Source organism: Scomber japonicus, chromosome 10 (assembly GCF_027409825.1).
Source record: "Scomber japonicus isolate fScoJap1 chromosome 10, fScoJap1.pri, whole genome shotgun sequence".
Classification (NCBI taxonomy): domain Eukaryota; kingdom Metazoa; phylum Chordata; class Actinopteri; order Scombriformes; family Scombridae; genus Scomber; species Scomber japonicus.
Window position 1 is genome coordinate 21,414,821 of NC_070587.1, and position 16,919 is coordinate 21,431,739.

The window sequence follows — 16,919 nt, forward strand, 5'->3', positions numbered from 1 at the left end:
AACATGCAAACATCATATGTTGCTTTGTGCGGTGCAACATTACACATTTCCAAGTTTATTCCTGTGGCATTCATGACCTAAATGGAAAAAATAAATACAATTACAGAAACGTCTTTTAAAAAAAAAAGAAAAGAAAAAAGATTTTGTTTGCTCGTTAGGTTTTTTTTTTTTTTTTTTTTTTTTGCATTTATAATAACTTTGTGCATCATTTCAGTGTGTCTTTTTATGATCTTTGCAGCCATATCCCTGTTGGTTTTAGTTGTTAATAGTGACAGTGTAATGTTGAGCATAATTACGATGACTATAGCTAATTAGAGCCTAAATAGAGAGCCTGAATTACTACAGGAAGTGAAGGCAGTGGCGTAGATGCACACTTCCTCCAGCCGCTGCTCACTAGTTCACTAGTGCACTGCAGCCATTTTGGAGCCGCAGCGCTGGAGAAAAAACTGTCTGGAAAAGGTGGGATTATGTTGCCCAAACACATCGCTGAAATACATTTCATTCACAAGTCCCCGTTAGCGTGGAGGCGAATTCAATTGTAGAGTCTTATTTGGTCACCGGTTAACAAAATTGGTGCTACTATCTGCTAACGCTAGCTTAGCTACCGTTAGCTCCTGTTAGCTCGGTTCAGCTACCTTAGCTAGCTAACGTATGACCAGCAGCGGGTTGACAGGTTGGTTATTTTACCAGCACCACATTTATTTATGCCGTTATACGGCAGTAATGACGCAAAACTGTCCACTACAAAGCTTTTTTGCTCTATGGGCTGAAAAGAGCTGGTCCATAGCTGTTAGCTGGAGCGGCTAACACAGCTAGCCGGTCAGTTCACGCTAACGCTATTTATTGTGGTCATTAGAAAAGACCCGACTGTGATATTATAGCACTACAGGCAAAGCAGCTGTCGCCATGTCAGCTGAAGCTCGATGTTCGAGGTGCTGAGTAAAATGTAAATGCATATTTTTTTTAGGTGTGAATCCAGAGGAGAGGGATGTGGGATCAGGGAGGACAGCCCTGGCCGCAGTGGCCTCTGAGCCAGCAACAGTGGATGCAGTCTTTCCAGCACCAGCAAGATCCAGGTCAGTGAGCATTGCACCAAGGAGAACACCTGCAGGTCTTTCTGTGCTCACCCACTTTCTGCTTTAAAGGACTAGTGTGTCAGATTTAGGGGAATATATCGGCAGAAATGGAATATACTGTTAAGTGCAATGAGAGTATATTCCCTTGAAAATAAGAATTGTGTTTTCATTACTTTTGAATGAGCCTTTCATATCTACTTCCTCTTCCACAGAGGCTGACAATTAACATATTACTAGAGTAGCCCAGAATGGACAAATCAAACATTGTCTATAGAGACGGCCTTTCACATTTTTGCGAGTTCTGCGGCCACTGTAGTTTCTTATACGTGCTTGGAGTTGGAGGGGAGGGGTATTCAGTTAGTTGCAGTCTGCGATCTTGCAGCTAGATGCCACTAAATCCTTTTCACTGGTACTTTTAACAACCTTCTCAATACACCTGCAGTTACTCACATGAGGGTGTGTTTTCTGGCTTTGTGCAGGTCAAGTGGACTGGGCTGCCCTGGCACAGGCCTGGATCGCACAAAAGGAGTCGACAGGAGCAGAGCAGCAACCAATTCAGCCCAATGGGCAGGACATCCCAGGCCTTGAACCTGTCGCCCAGAGCAATCATGGGACCTTCCAGGGTGACCCAGCATTTGGCAGAATGTGGCAGCCAGGTACAGAGTTAACCCCGAATATCTGCCTGTCTCACATTCTGTACTCTTCATCTTTTTACACCAGTTTTTTTTTGGTACTAGAAATGATGAGAAACTCCTTCCAACTGTGTGTGTGTGTGTATGTATATATATATATAATTATAATATTTATGTATAATGTGTTTAGTATTGACTGAAGAGAATTGATGTAATGTGATCTCTAATGTGTACAAGCTTAATTAAACATCAATGACCTGCCACAAAAGCTTCCTTGGGCAGATGTTGAGGAGAATGAATAACATGATGAATTTGGTAGGAATTCCTTTTGTTTACTGATTATTTTGTGGCTGACAGAATGGGGAATGCATGGCCAGCCCCCTCCTCCTCCTCCACCCCCTGACCAGGCCTGGATCCCTCCAGGGTCAGGACCGATGGATGTGGTGAACCCCAGCGAGGACAGCAACAGCCAGGACAGCGTGGAGTTCAACTCTGAAGCCCACCACGGGGTTTACCCCCAGAACAGCCATGGGTATGGGGCACAGCCCGACAGCTACGCCTTGGCCCCCATGGCCATGAACCAGTTTGATTATCAGGTATGCAGATGCTACAGTAGAAACTGTTGAAGCGTTTGGGTTTTAGTGTGACAAGAAGGAGCAATCCATAGAAACTGTGCCGGGTCCCAGCATCTAGGTGTATCAGTCATTGCTTTCTTGATGCGGTCCAGAGGAAAGTGTTGGCTTGTTGAGGATCCAGCATGGTTTGGTATAATTTTATTAGCTCATTTTTGTTTCCTTTTTTTTGTTTTTAAATTAAGCCAACTTTCTAGCCCAGTCAGGAGTCATGGATAAAAGTCAGAGACAACAACAGCCCCCTGCTCAGTGAATGCCCCTTAGTGGCAGTAACAGAGGACCTTCTGTACTTTGAACCGCCTTTTAAATTTGATGTTGTGCTCTCTCTCTCCACAGCATGGAGCTGCTTCATCCTTCGCCCCCACACCCGCGGGCTTCCACTCCCCTTACTGGCAGGGTCCTCCTCAGAGCAGACGAGATACCAGACCACCTGGTTTCAGGGACCGGCCTCGCTCCCCAATCCAGCTCCCTGTTAAACAGGAGACCCCAGCAACACTAGGTAAGTGTGTGTTAAGATGATGTGCCAATTGCAAGTGCACACATGTACTCAACAGTTTATGTGCTGTACAGGTACTATAAAGAAGGTGATGCCTTTTTATTTTTGTACATCATTGAATAATTTTGATGTTATTGTTGGAAAATTGCCTGCTGTATCAGTTATTAAGCCTTTCCTTTTTGCACTGTGTTAAAGACATGACTTCAGACAGTACTGTATTGTCTCAAATCACAGTATGGAAACATTGTGGGAGTAATTTAATGTTATTTTCAATTTCTTGAGATTATAAACTGGTTAGCTGGAATTCTGCCATCAAAACAGTTGGTTAAAACTATTAATTTTTCTCAGTTAATTGTTTGGTTTTCCAGATTTAAGCGGATTTAGCAGCAGCAGCAGACAAGTTTTCTTTTTTGTCCAACAAACTCTCCAAACCCAAATATATTTAAAATACTTATATAGTGGATGATTAATAAAAGCAAATGTCAAACATTTTAGAGTCAGAACCAGTGAATGCCTGGCATCTTTTGTTTAAGAAATTATGTAAGCAATTGTCAATATAGAGTATAATTAATTATCTCCCTGACAACTTATAATTAGTTAACTAATCATTTCAACTCTGGCTGTAATTGATGTTTACAGTTGAATTAAGAGTCGATATGGAAAAAGGGAGTCAATATAACACAAAGCACAGTGCAGCTCAGGAAACTGTCAGCAGAGTTAATGTAAACAAACATAAAAACTCAACTCTGGTGGCAATAACTATGTGGAAAACTAATTGTGACCTTTGATTTCACCCTCAGATGCTGTAAAAAGGCGCACATTGCCTGCATGGATCAGAGAGGGTCTTGAAAAGATGGACAGAGAGAAGCAAAAGAAGCTGGAGAGAGAGCGAATGGAGAAAGAGCGCGCAGAAATGGCAAAAGATGATGTCAAAGAGCACGAGGCCGAAGAGGAAGGTGATGGGCCTCGAGTGCCCCGCAAGAGTAAATTTGTAAGCAACCGATTTCTGTCCTTTGCCACTGATCTGATGAACTAATTACATTTTGTGTACTGTACTGTTGATGAAAGGACATCTGAGGACATGAACTGTTCTAACCTCCACATGTATCAGGACTGCAGCCGTCATTGATCACACTGTGCTGTTTTGTTGAATGAAGCTCAGTCTCTGCCTTTGTCTGCATCAGGACAGTGACGACGAGGGGAACGACGACCACGACGACGATGAAAAGATCCCCATAAAGAAGGAATTTACCGTCCGGAGCCCGTCGCCTCCAGCAGAGGACAGCGAACCTGAAATGACTGAAGAGGAAAAAGAATTCCAGCTGGTCTGTTCATCAGATCATCATCATCCAATGATCTTTTCTGCATGTAGACTGTTTCAGCTGATGTGACTATTGTTGGACATAATTAAGATAATGAAGTTCCCTTTTTTTTTTTTTTTTTTTTTTTTAGATGATCATCACAAAAACTCTTCTGACAGAGATCCTTCTCGAGGTCACTAATGAAGAGATTTTGCACGTGGCCAAAGAGACTCACCGGAAAGCCACTCGAGGTCTGCTCTTTTTATTCCAGTTCACACATCATCTATACTTATCACCAACACATTATGTTAAAAACTCTGAAGAGAATCCATTATGTGTACAATTAAATTAGACTCACATTATGCCCTGTAAACAAGGGTGGTTGAGCAGCAAACATGGTGTGCATATTCAACCATTCTCTGCTAATGCATCAGAGGAAGAGAGAGCAGCATTTGAAAAACTGCTCCCCGTGGTCCATGGTATTGAAGGTCTGCTGAATGACTGCGTAACTGAATAAAAGTCTCAGCATTGAGTCTGACCAACACCCCACATCTAAGATACGAGTGAGGTCCTCCATTGAAGTGACTGTGCATTAGTACAGATTGGTTCTTTCCCTCCTGTCCGACTGTTTGACTTGGATTGTGTGACAGAAGATTGTGTGTTAACCCTCTCTCTTTTCTCCATTTTCTTTTTTCTTTTTTTTTCTTTTTTTGTTGTTTCTGTTATTTTATTTTTCTCTTGTTACCAATGGCAGCTCTTGTGAATAGTGCTTTATGTGACCCACCCTCTTCTCTAGCGACTCGCTTGCCTTTGAGAAAATGGCAGTATGTGTTTTAACATGTTGTTCCTGTTGTTGATGTGAATCAAAGCTCCTGCAAAACAGCTGGCACAGTCAAGTGCACTGGCTTCTCTGACTGGTCTCAGTGAGTATCCCTTCTTCTGTTACGGGGGGGAGGGCAGGGGTATTTATTTTTTATTTTCAATTCATGGCGGGGTGTTTGGGAATGTGGGAAAAGCTGCTATCACAAGACAAATCGCCACAATTATTTAAGACAAGTGACATCTCAGTGATTTTAATAACCGAAGCATGCTCTTTATGACAAAGTATTAGTTTTTTAAGGGCTATATATGTTACGTTGTCATTAAGGGGGCCTTATTGGATTGAAGTATAAACCTATAGAGGATCAAGTGCCTTTCACCTTGGGTTGAGTTTGAGTGTTTCAACAAGTGGAACCTGATTGTGAGAAAGAACGTCGGCCCTTGTCCAACACTCAACATTCTCGGGGCTTTGTTGTGGCAGGCGGGCTCGGTGACTACGGTTCAGACGAGAGCGGGGACGAGGACGAGCGCAGCGTCCACGGGTCCGAATCCTCCGACACTGACGAGGAGGAGCTGCGCCACCGCATCAGGGAGAAGCAGGATGCCTTCCGCCGCAAAGAGCGGGAGATACAGCAGCTACATGAAAAACAAGCACAAGAGGCTCTGCTTGCACGTGGTGAGACACATCGCTCGAGTCAACAGCTGTAATTGATGTGAAAAGTTTGAGTGTTCTTAGGCTAACCAGCACCTGTTCCCTGTTGCCCCTAAAATGAGACTTTGTTGTTTGTTTCTGCAGAAGAGCTGGTGAAGGAAAGATTGAGCAGAGAAAGGGGGGAATATGATGAGGGCCAATCAGAGAATCCACACAAACAGGAAGTAAAAGAGAGGGAGGCGGAGCCCTTGGTAGAAAGGCGTAGGTCTCGTAGTGAGATAGAGGTTAGTGAGGGCAGGCACTCAGGCAGAGGGAAGGAGCGATCAGGGCGAGGCGGCAGTGACTCTCCAGCCAACGGTCACAGCAGCAGCTCCCGCTCCACCTCCAGCAACAGCAGCAGTCGTTCGTCCTCCTCCTCTTCGTCCACCGCGTCCTCCCGCAGTTCCTCTCGATCCTCCTCGCCACGAAGGAAAAGGAGGCGCAGCCGCTCTTCGTCCCACAAGGCTCGGCGACGCAGTCGCAGCCACAGCTCCCACAGACACCGTAGTGAGAAGGGCAGGGACAGGAGGAGGAGCAGTGCAGAGCGTTCAGGCCACCACAAAAAAGACCGCAGTGATTCCAGAGAGCGCAGGAACCGCAGAAGTAGATCCAGGTCCAGAGATAGAGACAGAGGCAGAGCCAGGGCCAGAGACAGCCGCAGTCGCAGCAGGGACAGAGACAAGGAGAAAGAGAGGAAAAGGAGCAGGGAGCGCAGAGACAGCAGCCATAGCCGCAGCAGCAAACACAAGCAGAAGGCCTCCAGCAAAGACCGAGAGAGGAGGAGGGAAAGGAGCCGCAGCCACGAAAAAGACAAGAAAAAGAAGGATAAGGATAGGGAGAAAGAGTCCGATAAAAAGAAAGACAAACCTAAGAGCAAAGAGAAAGAAAAGGAGAGGGAAAAAGAAAAGGGCAGCTCCGTAGTCACAGAGGAGAACGGCAAACTGAAGAAAAGGAAAGAGCGTGACTCTTACAGCGACTCACAGAGCGACAGGCACTCCCGGCAGGACAGCAAAAGCAGCAAAAAGGGCTCCGCCAAAGCTAGCAAGAGACGCTCAGACTCTGACTCAAGTAGGTCCCCCTCACCTGAAGTTAGCAAAGATAAAAAATCTAAGAAATCCAAACGTAGTCGCTCAAGGTCGACGGAAAAATCTCACAAGTCTGGTAAGAAGGCAAGCCGCAAACACAAGTCTAAGTCGCGATCAAGGTAGTATTCGTTTTTATTCTCTTTTTTATTCTTATTTCATGTTCTTATTGTATGTCTCATTGTGATTTTCTCTGGAGTCCTCTTAATATATTTCAATAACTAAACCACAAATGATGAAAATTGTATTACTGAATGTTTACTGTCATGCAGTCACAGCTGCTTAACTGTGTAAAGTCTGATGCAATAAAGGGTTTTAATGCTTGATGAGCGTCTTATCCATCAAATGCAAATGTGCCATTTCAGGATTTTTAACAAGTCACATGCCCCCCCCCCCTTTTGAAAGAAGAGCTTAGGCCTTTGGTTTTCTGTTTAGTGCCTTATTAAAATGTTAATCTGGCCATCTAACTAAGAAAAAAAGTAGAGGGGGGGAACACAAATGAAGTGCTTTTTGTAATATCAAAGTGAATGACCCTGCACTATGTATTCTCTAGAGTTTTGCTGACATTGTGTGATCTAGGAGTATGGTTGGTGGGAGGGGGGTATTTGTGCTTGTCTGTATTTTGTAGTCAACATGGGTGAATGCATTGGTGCAGTATTAATTGTGTGTCCACGCCTCTTTTTCAGGTCAGCGTCACCCTCCCGTCGTAGCAGACGCTGAGGAGCACAGTGGCCTCCCTGATCTGTGCACTTTACCATTTTTTAAATTCCATGAGTTGAAACAGGCTTGTCTCATTATAGAGGCAGTTGTGTAGGTGAACCCCCCTCATTACATTTCTTTCATCTTTGTAAATATGTTACGTTTTTTTTTCAAGTGTGACTGAAGAACAAGACATTTTGAATGGTAGGAATTTTCACTTGTATCATTATGCAAAGCTTAATAAGACTTGGTGGACACTAAAAAAAAAAAAGATCCAGTATCATTTTAAACCGTAACAGGATTCACTTTTTTTCCAAACGTTATTGTAAGATGTCAAATAAAAATGTTTGTTCCTTGTCTGGTGTCACTGGTTATTTTTATTTGAATGCCACAATTAACAGCAAACTATATTGATACTTGAGTTACATAATATAACATGTTAGTAAACAGAATCACAAAGGTCATAAAGGGCTGGCAATGCTCTGTGGGATTATAATAGCTCATACTTAAGCAATGCCTGACTGACAAAACAGCTGATGGTCAGGTCACATTAGTGTAGCTGAAGGGTTTAAATTACTTGAAATAGTAGTCATGTAGTTAATATCCCGTTATAAGATTACAGTACAGGTACATATCAGGAAAGAAAACAAGCCCATGCCTGATATAAGTGATGGGAGTGAATAGGGAAGCAAAAAAAAGCAGCAGACACACGGAAAGGACATATCTAAATAATTATCTGTCAGAACATTCAATCATATCAATCATAATTAAATCACAGTATATATCTTCTCTAGTCTTTGGCATTGAGTCGCTTGTTTCCAGTCGGAACCAGTACTGTCAACGTGTTCCCACCACTAGGAACCAACATGTGTTGTTTCTACCCGAGCAGTAAAGACGACAGCACTGTCCGTCTCATTGACATGACTGTCAGTGTTGTGGACTAAATAGTGTTAAAAACGGCGAACATGTACTCGAATAAGTTGAGCCGCCTCGTGTTGGGGCTTTACAGCCGTAGAGCAGCGGCGGTATGCGGTGTGGTGGTGCACAGGCCGGCGGGTCGGAGCATGTTTAGCTGGGCTGCGGTGTGTAAACAGCGGACACTGTGGCTGCAGAGGAGCGCCTGTCTGGAGCTCCGATTAACCAGGTAGGCTACTGCACTCAACTGTGGAGGGCAACCTGTCCCTGTCACAATGTTGCTGTAATATCTGAGTGAATATGGTCGTAATGGAGCTTTTAGCACCTTTTTTCCTAGCAGCACAGTTTAGCGTTTATTTGGTAACGGCATGTAACTATTGGCACATGGGAGGTCAGCAATTACTTCAAGAATCCTTCCATACATGTATTAAGACATAAAAATACTTTACTTGGAACACTGCTGTGTGTCTGATTGAGTTTCCCCCACAATAAAGTATAATTACTATGTTAAAATCCTTAAAATAGCATACTCCTTCTCAATTTACAATACAATACAATATAGTCTATGGATATGCAAATATAAGTTTATTTTAAAAGTTTGTCTCAAACATCACTGTAAAGTCCATTCTCAGTGTTTGTGCACTGGAGACTTCACGTTTCCACCACATCACACTTGTGTCAGTTGAATATTGGACCAGGATTGGCTCCAGACTTGTGATGTCACAATTTATGCTTGTTGACCCGCCCCTTAATATTGGAGAGATAACTGTGAAAGCAGCCTTCTAGTGTCAAACTCTGCACATACATAATACATCTGCACATTGAAGCTCAAACATTCAACTGTAAGAATAAGAAAAACATTTGAGTGGAGTGGAACTTTAAACTAAATGTAAAGGTGTTTACAATGGTTTGTTTTTATTATTGATGAATCTGACAATGATTATTGTTCATTGTTTGATGAATCATATAGTTCCTGAAGAGTCAATTTCTCATACCCAGAAGTGACCTCAGATTTCTAGCTTTGTCTGATATTTCATTTAAAATGATATGAAGCAGAAAATCAGCATATGCTCACATTCAGCTTTTTGCTTTTTAAATGAATAAACCAGTTAAGGAATCATCTAGTTGTTGATTCATTTTCTGAAATGCTAATTGAATAATCAGCTGATCATTTCAGCACTAATTGGCATCATTAAAGAGAGGGGAAGTTTTAAGTACCAGTCATCCTAAGACATTTTTCTAGTTTTTATTGGCTCTCTTTTAAAATGTCATCTTTAGGCATACACAGTGTTGACGTGTTCCTGTTCATTTTTCCACGTGCAGTACTCGGCCAATCTCACAGACCACAGTGGACCCCGACGAGTTGAGGAAGTTCCGCTCACTGGCCAGCAAGTGGTGGGACGAACAGGGAGAATTTGCTGCTCTTCATGCCATGAATGACCTGAGGGTGCCTTTCATACGGTGTGTGCTTTTCCAGTATATGCTTTTCAATATTCATCACGTTTGTAATGCCATGATGTCCCGCCCGAGTCGCTCTCTACGCAGGTGATTGATTGGCCGACACGTCAAACAGTCGTGTCACAACACAACCTGAAGGAGATCCAGCCTTGTGGCATTTGGGAGCCAAGAACACATCAGGCAGATACTGAAGCAACATAAATAGAAAGTGACAAGATTCCTCCGCACATCAGCACATTCTTAGCCAATAGCGTTTCAGTCTCCCCGGCGCTACATATGTGCATGTTTGGGGGGGGGGGGCGGGCTGGCTGGGGCTGTTTTGATTGATAAGATCTGCTGTTGAGGTGCCTCATGATAAACATTATATTACTCATCCGACTGAGAGCCCCAGTGCTGCTCTCCCCTTCCCCCTCTGTGGTCCTGTTTGGTGATGATGATGATGATGTGTGTTTGTGGTGACAGTGTGACACATTCAGTGCCAGTGCATGTCTGGAGTGTGGCTGATTTGCCTGATCTGGCTCTGCCCTCAGGGTGTGTGTGTCTAAATGAGATGCAGTATTGCTGCTACTGTTGCTGCTGTTTCTTTTTTGACTCTGGCGTTCATACCGTGATATGGTAAACACTTTTTGTTTCTTTATTTGTTTCAATAATCATAACAGTGACAGTGTTTTAATGCTTGTTTTGGCTCCGTTTTCAAATTTCTCATGTTTTAGTTAAAAAAATCCTAATATAAAATGCTCCACTCCTAATACCCATTACTTTAAAATCTCACATCAAATTAAGTAATACTCATTAATTATCAGGTATTGCTAGCTGCTTATCAGATCAGAATGTGCAATGATCATTTCCTTTAAAATGATAAAAAAAACAGTAATAAGAAAAAAGTGTATAAATCAGTATTTAAAATGATGTAGTATAAGAATGACCTTTGAAAATGTTAAGAAATTGAATAGATGATGAAGCCTGACTTTACTCTACACTACATCCTGTATTCATAAAAGGTAAAATGATGGTTGTGGTTATACGTCACTGCATCAGTTAACACTTGATGTTTTTTATCGGGAACAATGTTTGTGATTTTATTCAACAAACCAAACTTAGAATACTTTAATCACTTTTAAATTCAGTCATGTAGTTATATAATACAATAAGCTACATTAATACTGTGATGCTAGAGAGCTTTTAACATTAAAGCACATGAACATTCTGACTGTAATCATAAGAACTAAAGCTGCATCTTCATTTATATTTCTTTCCACTACACTACTTCCATATATTTGAAATGTCAGACAGTGTCGGTGAAGTAGTAAACCGATATGTTGTCCTGCTGTTCATTAGAGTCATGATGATAGAGAGAGACTCAATCAATGCACACACATGATTGAATGACCTGTATGCTCAGTAATAAGCATTGGAACTTTTTGTCAGTTTGGTTTCTTTGCAGAGGTTTGCACATTGAAACTCTGTTGTGAAAAATAAGTCAAGTAAATCAAAATTAGTGTAATACATTTAGTTTACCATCAGATATTTGTTCTTGTTTTCAATGAAGATGATTTTAAATGAAAGAGGATAGCAATAGCAGTAATAAAACAAAAGCTCTTTCATGCAAATTCACAATTTAAAGGGAAATACCTCAAAATTGTCTCTAACATCCAACAGAGGCTGACAGTCCTGTGGCTTCTTAGCTTTCATCAGCATCTTTTGTCTGTGTAATGGTTCAGTTTGAAGCTAGTTAGGCGCATGTCTGTCAACACCTCATCTTTTTTTTCTTCTCCTTCCCTCTTTGCACGAATGCTCTTGCACCCCAGCAGAGCTTTAATGAGGATGATGCATGCTCAGACCTCAGCCCGTTCTGCATGCTTCACGCCTGAGGCAGGCCGTCGTCAGACAGCGTGTGAGGGAAGGAGGGAAGGTAGGGAGGACAGAAGGAACACGGGGGCGAGGTAGTGATGAATCTGGAGCTGCGATTTAGCAAGAGGGATACCTTGAGGTTCTTAGGCTGGCTGATTCTGTAGCTCAGGGCAATTTAGGGGCATAATGTAAGCAGCATAATGTACTGTAGGCTGCACACATGGCTCCTTATCATTTCAAATTTGACTCTTCTGTTTTAAAGGATGTGTGTGGCGGTGGGATTGGGTGTGTTTTTTTTTTATTTGAAAATGTGAATTGCTTATTTTCCTATTCAGGGACAATCTGCTGAATGTGCACAGAAGCCGTCATCCAGGGAACCCACTTTCTGGACTCAGAATACTGGATGTGGGCTGTGGAGGCGGCCTGCTCACAGAGGTAATAATGTGTGTGTGTGCGCGTGTATTGACTTTCATGAGAAACACGGAGTCAGTGTTACGAGGAAATGCAGACAGAAATATGCAATCGTCCCCTTACACAATCTCTCCAATTGTTTCAATTGCTTGTTTTCATGTCAGATTGTCTTGTCTTGCCACATAAAAGCCTGTTTCACTGTGGGAATCTGCTTTCAGTGCGTTCTAGTGCCAGTCCTTTCACATACATACCAGCGCTCAAGAAAACATTTAAACGTCAGCCCGATTCTTGTTCTCCGTTGATTTGACTGGTTTCAGTTTGGTGGAGTGGACAGTCGGTCGTTTACAGTTGTTTATGTGTTTGTTAGTTGATAGGTGGGCAGCCAGGACAAAGCTCCTGTCTCAGCCTTCATTTAAAGTGAGGGCATACCAGCTGTCCTGTGTGATCCAGAACGACAAAATCAGGTCCTGTATTTATGCGGCTCTGTCACACAGGCCGTCATGCTCAGATACAGACACACGAGGAAAGAACCAAAAAGTGTCTCTTGAGATTGTAAATATGAAAGCATCTCTGGATGTCTTGTCAGTGTAAAGCCTACCTATCAAGAGAGACCAGATGTGGCAGGATGGAGATCAGCCCCCCGAGGCACACAGAGCGGAGAGAGAGAGAGAGAGAGAGAGAGAGAGAGAGAGAGAGAGAGAGTGTGTGTGTGTGTGTGTGTGTGTGTGTGTGTGTGTGTGTGTGTGTGCGCGTGCATGTGCGCGTGTGCGTGTGTGTGGCTTTTGTCCACAAGAGGGTGCTGAAGTTCACATCCAACCACTGTAGGGTTAGTATGAGGCATATTGTGGATGAGAAGCAAAGATATGATTCAGCTGCTGTCAGTGACCAGAAGAGGGCGATGTACATGTAGTTTTCAGAGGTGGTAGACTGACAAAGAGTAAAGAGATACTACTACTACTACTACTACTACAAATAATAAGAATAAGAATAATAATTTTATTCATATAGCACTTTTCAAAACAGCGTTACGAAGTGCTTTTCATAAAATAAAACAAAGGGCAAAATGTAATGTTCTGACAAGCAAAAAAGCAGCAAATGATAAAAATTACAGGAAATCAAGATAAAAACTTTAAAATATTTAAAAGACCAAATATACCAAGGTTAAAAGGAAAAAAATTAGAAGGAACATAAGAGTAAAGAAAGAAGTAAAAGGTATGAATTGTTTGTTTGTGATGACATCAGCATGATTGAACTAATATTATGTGTATATACATAACAGTATGCTTTGCTCTTTGTCATGTTGGAAAACCCAGTGAGGTCGAAACATTGCCTTTTTCAGGCTTTGGGAGCTACAATCCAAAAAGCAACATGAGTTTTAGGGCACCAACTAAAGTTTATTTTCCCCATGGATTAATTTGCACAAGTTTCGAAAGCTTAAGAAAAAATGATTAAACATCAGCACTCCACAACCTTATTTTTTTACTTTCAAAGATAAAGGATAACAGCAAATTCTGACAATTGATATTGACATATTGATTTTTGATTAAAATGATTCGTTTGTTTAAATTAGTTGTTTATTTTGATTATATATTAAAGACCATAAAACATCTCAGCAACATGGTCTCATTGGTTAAAGCAAATTAAAACTATGTATGATACTAATAGATTGGTGTTATAGTAGGGTTTTTATACTTTATTATTATTTAATTTATTGTGCTCATTTGGTGCGTGTTGCTCTGGAATAGGCATCTTCCAAAAATTTTTTATTTGAACTCCACCCCATCCTCCTCCCTCCCTCCCTCCCTCCCTCCCTCCCTCCTCTTCCTCCCCACCCAGCCCCTGGGTCGCCTGGGAGCTAATGTGCTGGGTATAGATCCAGTAGAGAACAGCATCGGCACGGCACAGCTGCACGCATCCTACGACCCGGATCTCCACGAGCGAGTCTCCTACCAGGCCTGCACCCTGGAGGAGCTCTCGGCAGGGGGTAAGGAAGGAGAGGAGGGGCAGCAGCAGAGATCGGGCCAGTTCGACGCCATCGTAGCATCCGAGGTGGTGGAACATCTGGCCGACCTGGAAACGTTCGCCTTCTGCTGCGGCCTCGTGCTGAAGGTGCGTCCCATAATAGTGTGTGCTGTCTTCCAGCTGTTATCTCACGTCAGATATCCCTGCATCATACAGTGTGTGTCTGTGTGCTCATGTGAGCGTGCCTTAACGTGCATATGGTGATTTTTGCTGTGTTTACATCTGCTGTGCGTCAGTGGGAATAGGTTAGCATGTGTTTTTATGTGTGTGCACTTTGCACTGAAGCTCAACAAGCTTTAGTGAAAACTGTACATCAATACTGAAGCCAGATGATCATAATCTCCTGGGTCAGTGGGCCAGAATTGAGAGGAGGAAATGACGGACTAATCTTCACTTTATTGCCTCTCAATTTGGGGAAGGCACAAGTAGATTTTCTCTCTCTCCCTCTCTCTTTCTGGCCTACTCTGTCACTCACATCTGCTCTATTGTAGAAAAAAACCTTAAAAATGTATTTTACCTCAGGGCTCAGCTTTGCAGAGATGCATTACTAAGAAAATCTTGTATTGTGTGGATTCTTTTTCTAGAAGAAGTGCACTCATGCTTTTATTTTCAATCTCTTCTTCTCTCACTCCCTCCCCTACTGTTTTGTTAATCTTGACTGACCGAGGTTGAACCTTGAGATTTGGCACTTTATCTTGAGACTGTCCGCTGAAAGCTCTTAAATCTATCCTATTTATACTCTCCCGCCTCAGGTAGCATTATACCTCTCTTGTGTGTTCCAGTAATGTCACGGTATAAAACATCAAGCACAAAAACTGCAAATATTTCACACTTTATCAACTAAAACTGCCATTTTTGTGTTCTTTGTGCAGCCGGGCGGCTCCCTCTTCATCACTACTATTAATAAAACCAACCTGTCATACGCGCTGGGTATTGTTGTAGCCGAGGAGCTGCTGCGTATCGTTCCCAGCGGGACGCACGACTGGGAAAAGTTCATCAGCCCTGTGGAGCTAGAGCGCCTCCTGGAGTCCAGTGAGTCCCTCTCATTCACAGAATCACAGGCTTTCCCTTGTGAATAAAACACACCAGAAACACCTTAAATCACCCTGTTTAGCATTAAACATATAATTAATCACATTATAATGTAACTATAAGCAGGTAGAAAGATGTTTATAAGCATTTATCAACAATTATAACTTCTCACATGAAGACATATTTTATATTATTACAACTGTGTTTTATTATATTGTAGATTAGATTCAGTATCTGTTTATACATCAGTCTCCACTTATGAGTGTCTATAGGAGGAGTTATATTTGTTGAATACATTATTAACTATATGCTTACAACTACATTATAGTGTGTTTATCTATTTATTTTAACTGTTTATATGCTGCTTATAAATTCTAGTGTTACATAAACAGCAGGGTGTTACTGGTGAGTGTAATTACTTATAGACAGTTAGCTTGTGCACATAAAATGTATGCATAATATGATTTATTTTAGAAAATAATATTTAGTGTTGTTAGCAGTTGATGTAATTTGTACTGTTCTGTCTCTCCGGCCCCTGACCCTGCACCCCCGCCTCCCCTTCATCAGATGGTTTCTCAGTACAGTCTGTCCGAGGAATGCTGTACAACCCGGTATCCGGAGCCTGGAGCTGGTGTGACAGCACTGCCATCAACTACGCCCTCCACGCTGTCAAAGTGACAGAAGATCCCCAGGCAGACCCACACCCAGAGGAGCAATCCCACACTGCAGACACACACAGCTGAGCCACAAAGTCAGAATATATGGGGAAAAAATCAGATGTGTGGAACCCCAAACTTTCCTGAGTCCAGCTGTGATGCAGCATATGAGGCTGAGGTTATTCAAGCAAAGAGACAGAGACATGTACTGCAGTCGCTGGTTTGCAGAGTTAGGCTTGATGTTCACATGACTCCTTTTCAGTCTATTTAACTGAATCAGTTTGGTCATTTCAGCAGACTGTTATGTGATTTGCTTTATCTTCTATTAAAACAATGCTTTCAGAAGCTGTATGTTATAACAGTGAACATTACAGTGAAAAATTGAATTTATTTTGTTCTGGACATTAAAAATAAATATTATATCATGTGGTTTTGGCTGCACCCTTTATATCAGTTTTAGCTTCGATAGCGTTCGGAAGTGTCCACACATGGGAGGGCACAGTCACATCCTCTGGGATTATAATGGGTATCATGTGGAAGTATTACATAATGGAAATAAAGCCTCTGGTGGAGAATAAGTCATGCTTATATGATGTTCTTAAAGAGACCAATACTTAAGCTTCAAGAGCTGTGCAAAGATGTGTGTGTTTTCCTGTAGTGCAGCAGATAACAGAAAGAGGTTCCAGCTAAACCCAAAATATTACTGGATAGAACTCATCAAAAATGATGTAATATTTAACAATGATTATGATGTAATGAGGAAAGAACTCCCCACATATACACATCCAGTTTGGTCACTCCTGTATTATTCCCTCACTAATTCAGCTGTCTTTAACAACAAACTCTCCTGCTCTAAAGCGCGCACCCTAAAGCCGCGGGAGCGCGCGTCGAACTTGCAGGAGCCATGGATGCAGTGAGCACAGCAACGTGCCGCAGATTAAATGCTCACAGTTCATCCTTTTCTGCCTAATTACTCCTGATGTCATTAATGTGGATAAATTGTCGACAGGAGCAGGATTTTCGTCGGTATCAGGATGATGTAACACTACGGGGAAGGATCTTTACCAAGTCTTCTTTTGTCCAAGTTGTCCTCCTCCATCTATAGGCATGAAACAGATTGAAAACACACCCGATGGATTCATTCGT

General features: G+C 42.2%; 2 protein-coding genes across 3 annotated transcripts; both read left to right on the forward strand.

The window, feature by feature from the left end:
• Positions 1-368: 368 nt before the first annotated feature.
• pnisr (PNN-interacting serine/arginine-rich protein) lies at positions 369-7,785 on the forward strand. 2 transcript variants are annotated; one of them, XM_053326729.1, is made up of 12 exons: positions 369-459; positions 968-1,076; positions 1,556-1,732; positions 2,066-2,304; positions 2,677-2,839; positions 3,637-3,827; positions 4,021-4,161; positions 4,289-4,388; positions 5,007-5,060; positions 5,438-5,632; positions 5,753-6,851; positions 7,416-7,785. In XM_053326729.1, exons 2-12 carry the CDS (start codon positions 989-991, stop codon positions 7,447-7,449), a joined length of 2,481 nt encoding a protein of 826 aa, XP_053182704.1. In that variant the 5' UTR covers positions 369-459; positions 968-988; the 3' UTR covers positions 7,450-7,785. The 2 variants fall into 2 exon arrangements, with proteins under 2 accessions (XP_053182704.1, XP_053182705.1); XM_053326730.1 differs by lacking the exons at positions 4,021-4,161; positions 4,289-4,388; positions 5,007-5,060; ... (1 more) ...; positions 5,753-6,851; positions 7,416-7,785 and having other exon boundaries at positions 2,066-2,240; positions 3,637-3,772.
• A 503-nt stretch (positions 7,786-8,288) lies between these two features.
• Positions 8,289-16,282, forward strand: coq3 (coenzyme Q3 methyltransferase). The gene is made up of 6 exons (XM_053327009.1): positions 8,289-8,572; positions 9,667-9,804; positions 11,988-12,087; positions 13,900-14,172; positions 14,958-15,117; positions 15,685-16,282. Exons 1-6 carry the CDS (start codon positions 8,394-8,396, stop codon positions 15,858-15,860), a joined length of 1,026 nt encoding a protein of 341 aa, XP_053182984.1. The 5' UTR covers positions 8,289-8,393; the 3' UTR covers positions 15,861-16,282.
• Positions 16,283-16,919: the final 637 nt, after the last annotated feature.

Coding starts and splice junctions, on each gene's coding strand:
- pnisr (XM_053326729.1), top strand. CDS start 989: ATGTGGGATCAGGGAGGACAGCCCTGGCCGCAGTGGCCTCTGAGCCAG. Junction 4,162..4,288: donor AGGAAAAAGAATTCCAGCTG/GTCTGTTCATCA, acceptor TTTTTTTTTTAG/ATGATCATCACAAAAACTCT. Junction 5,633..5,752: donor AGAGGCTCTGCTTGCACGTG/GTGAGACACATC, acceptor TTGTTTCTGCAG/AAGAGCTGGTGAAGGAAAGA.
- coq3 (XM_053327009.1), top strand. CDS start 8,394: ATGTACTCGAATAAGTTGAGCCGCCTCGTGTTGGGGCTTTACAGCCGT. Junction 9,805..11,987: donor CTGAGGGTGCCTTTCATACG/GTGTGTGCTTTT, acceptor TTTCCTATTCAG/GGACAATCTGCTGAATGTGC. Junction 14,173..14,957: donor GCTGCGGCCTCGTGCTGAAG/GTGCGTCCCATA, acceptor TTCTTTGTGCAG/CCGGGCGGCTCCCTCTTCAT.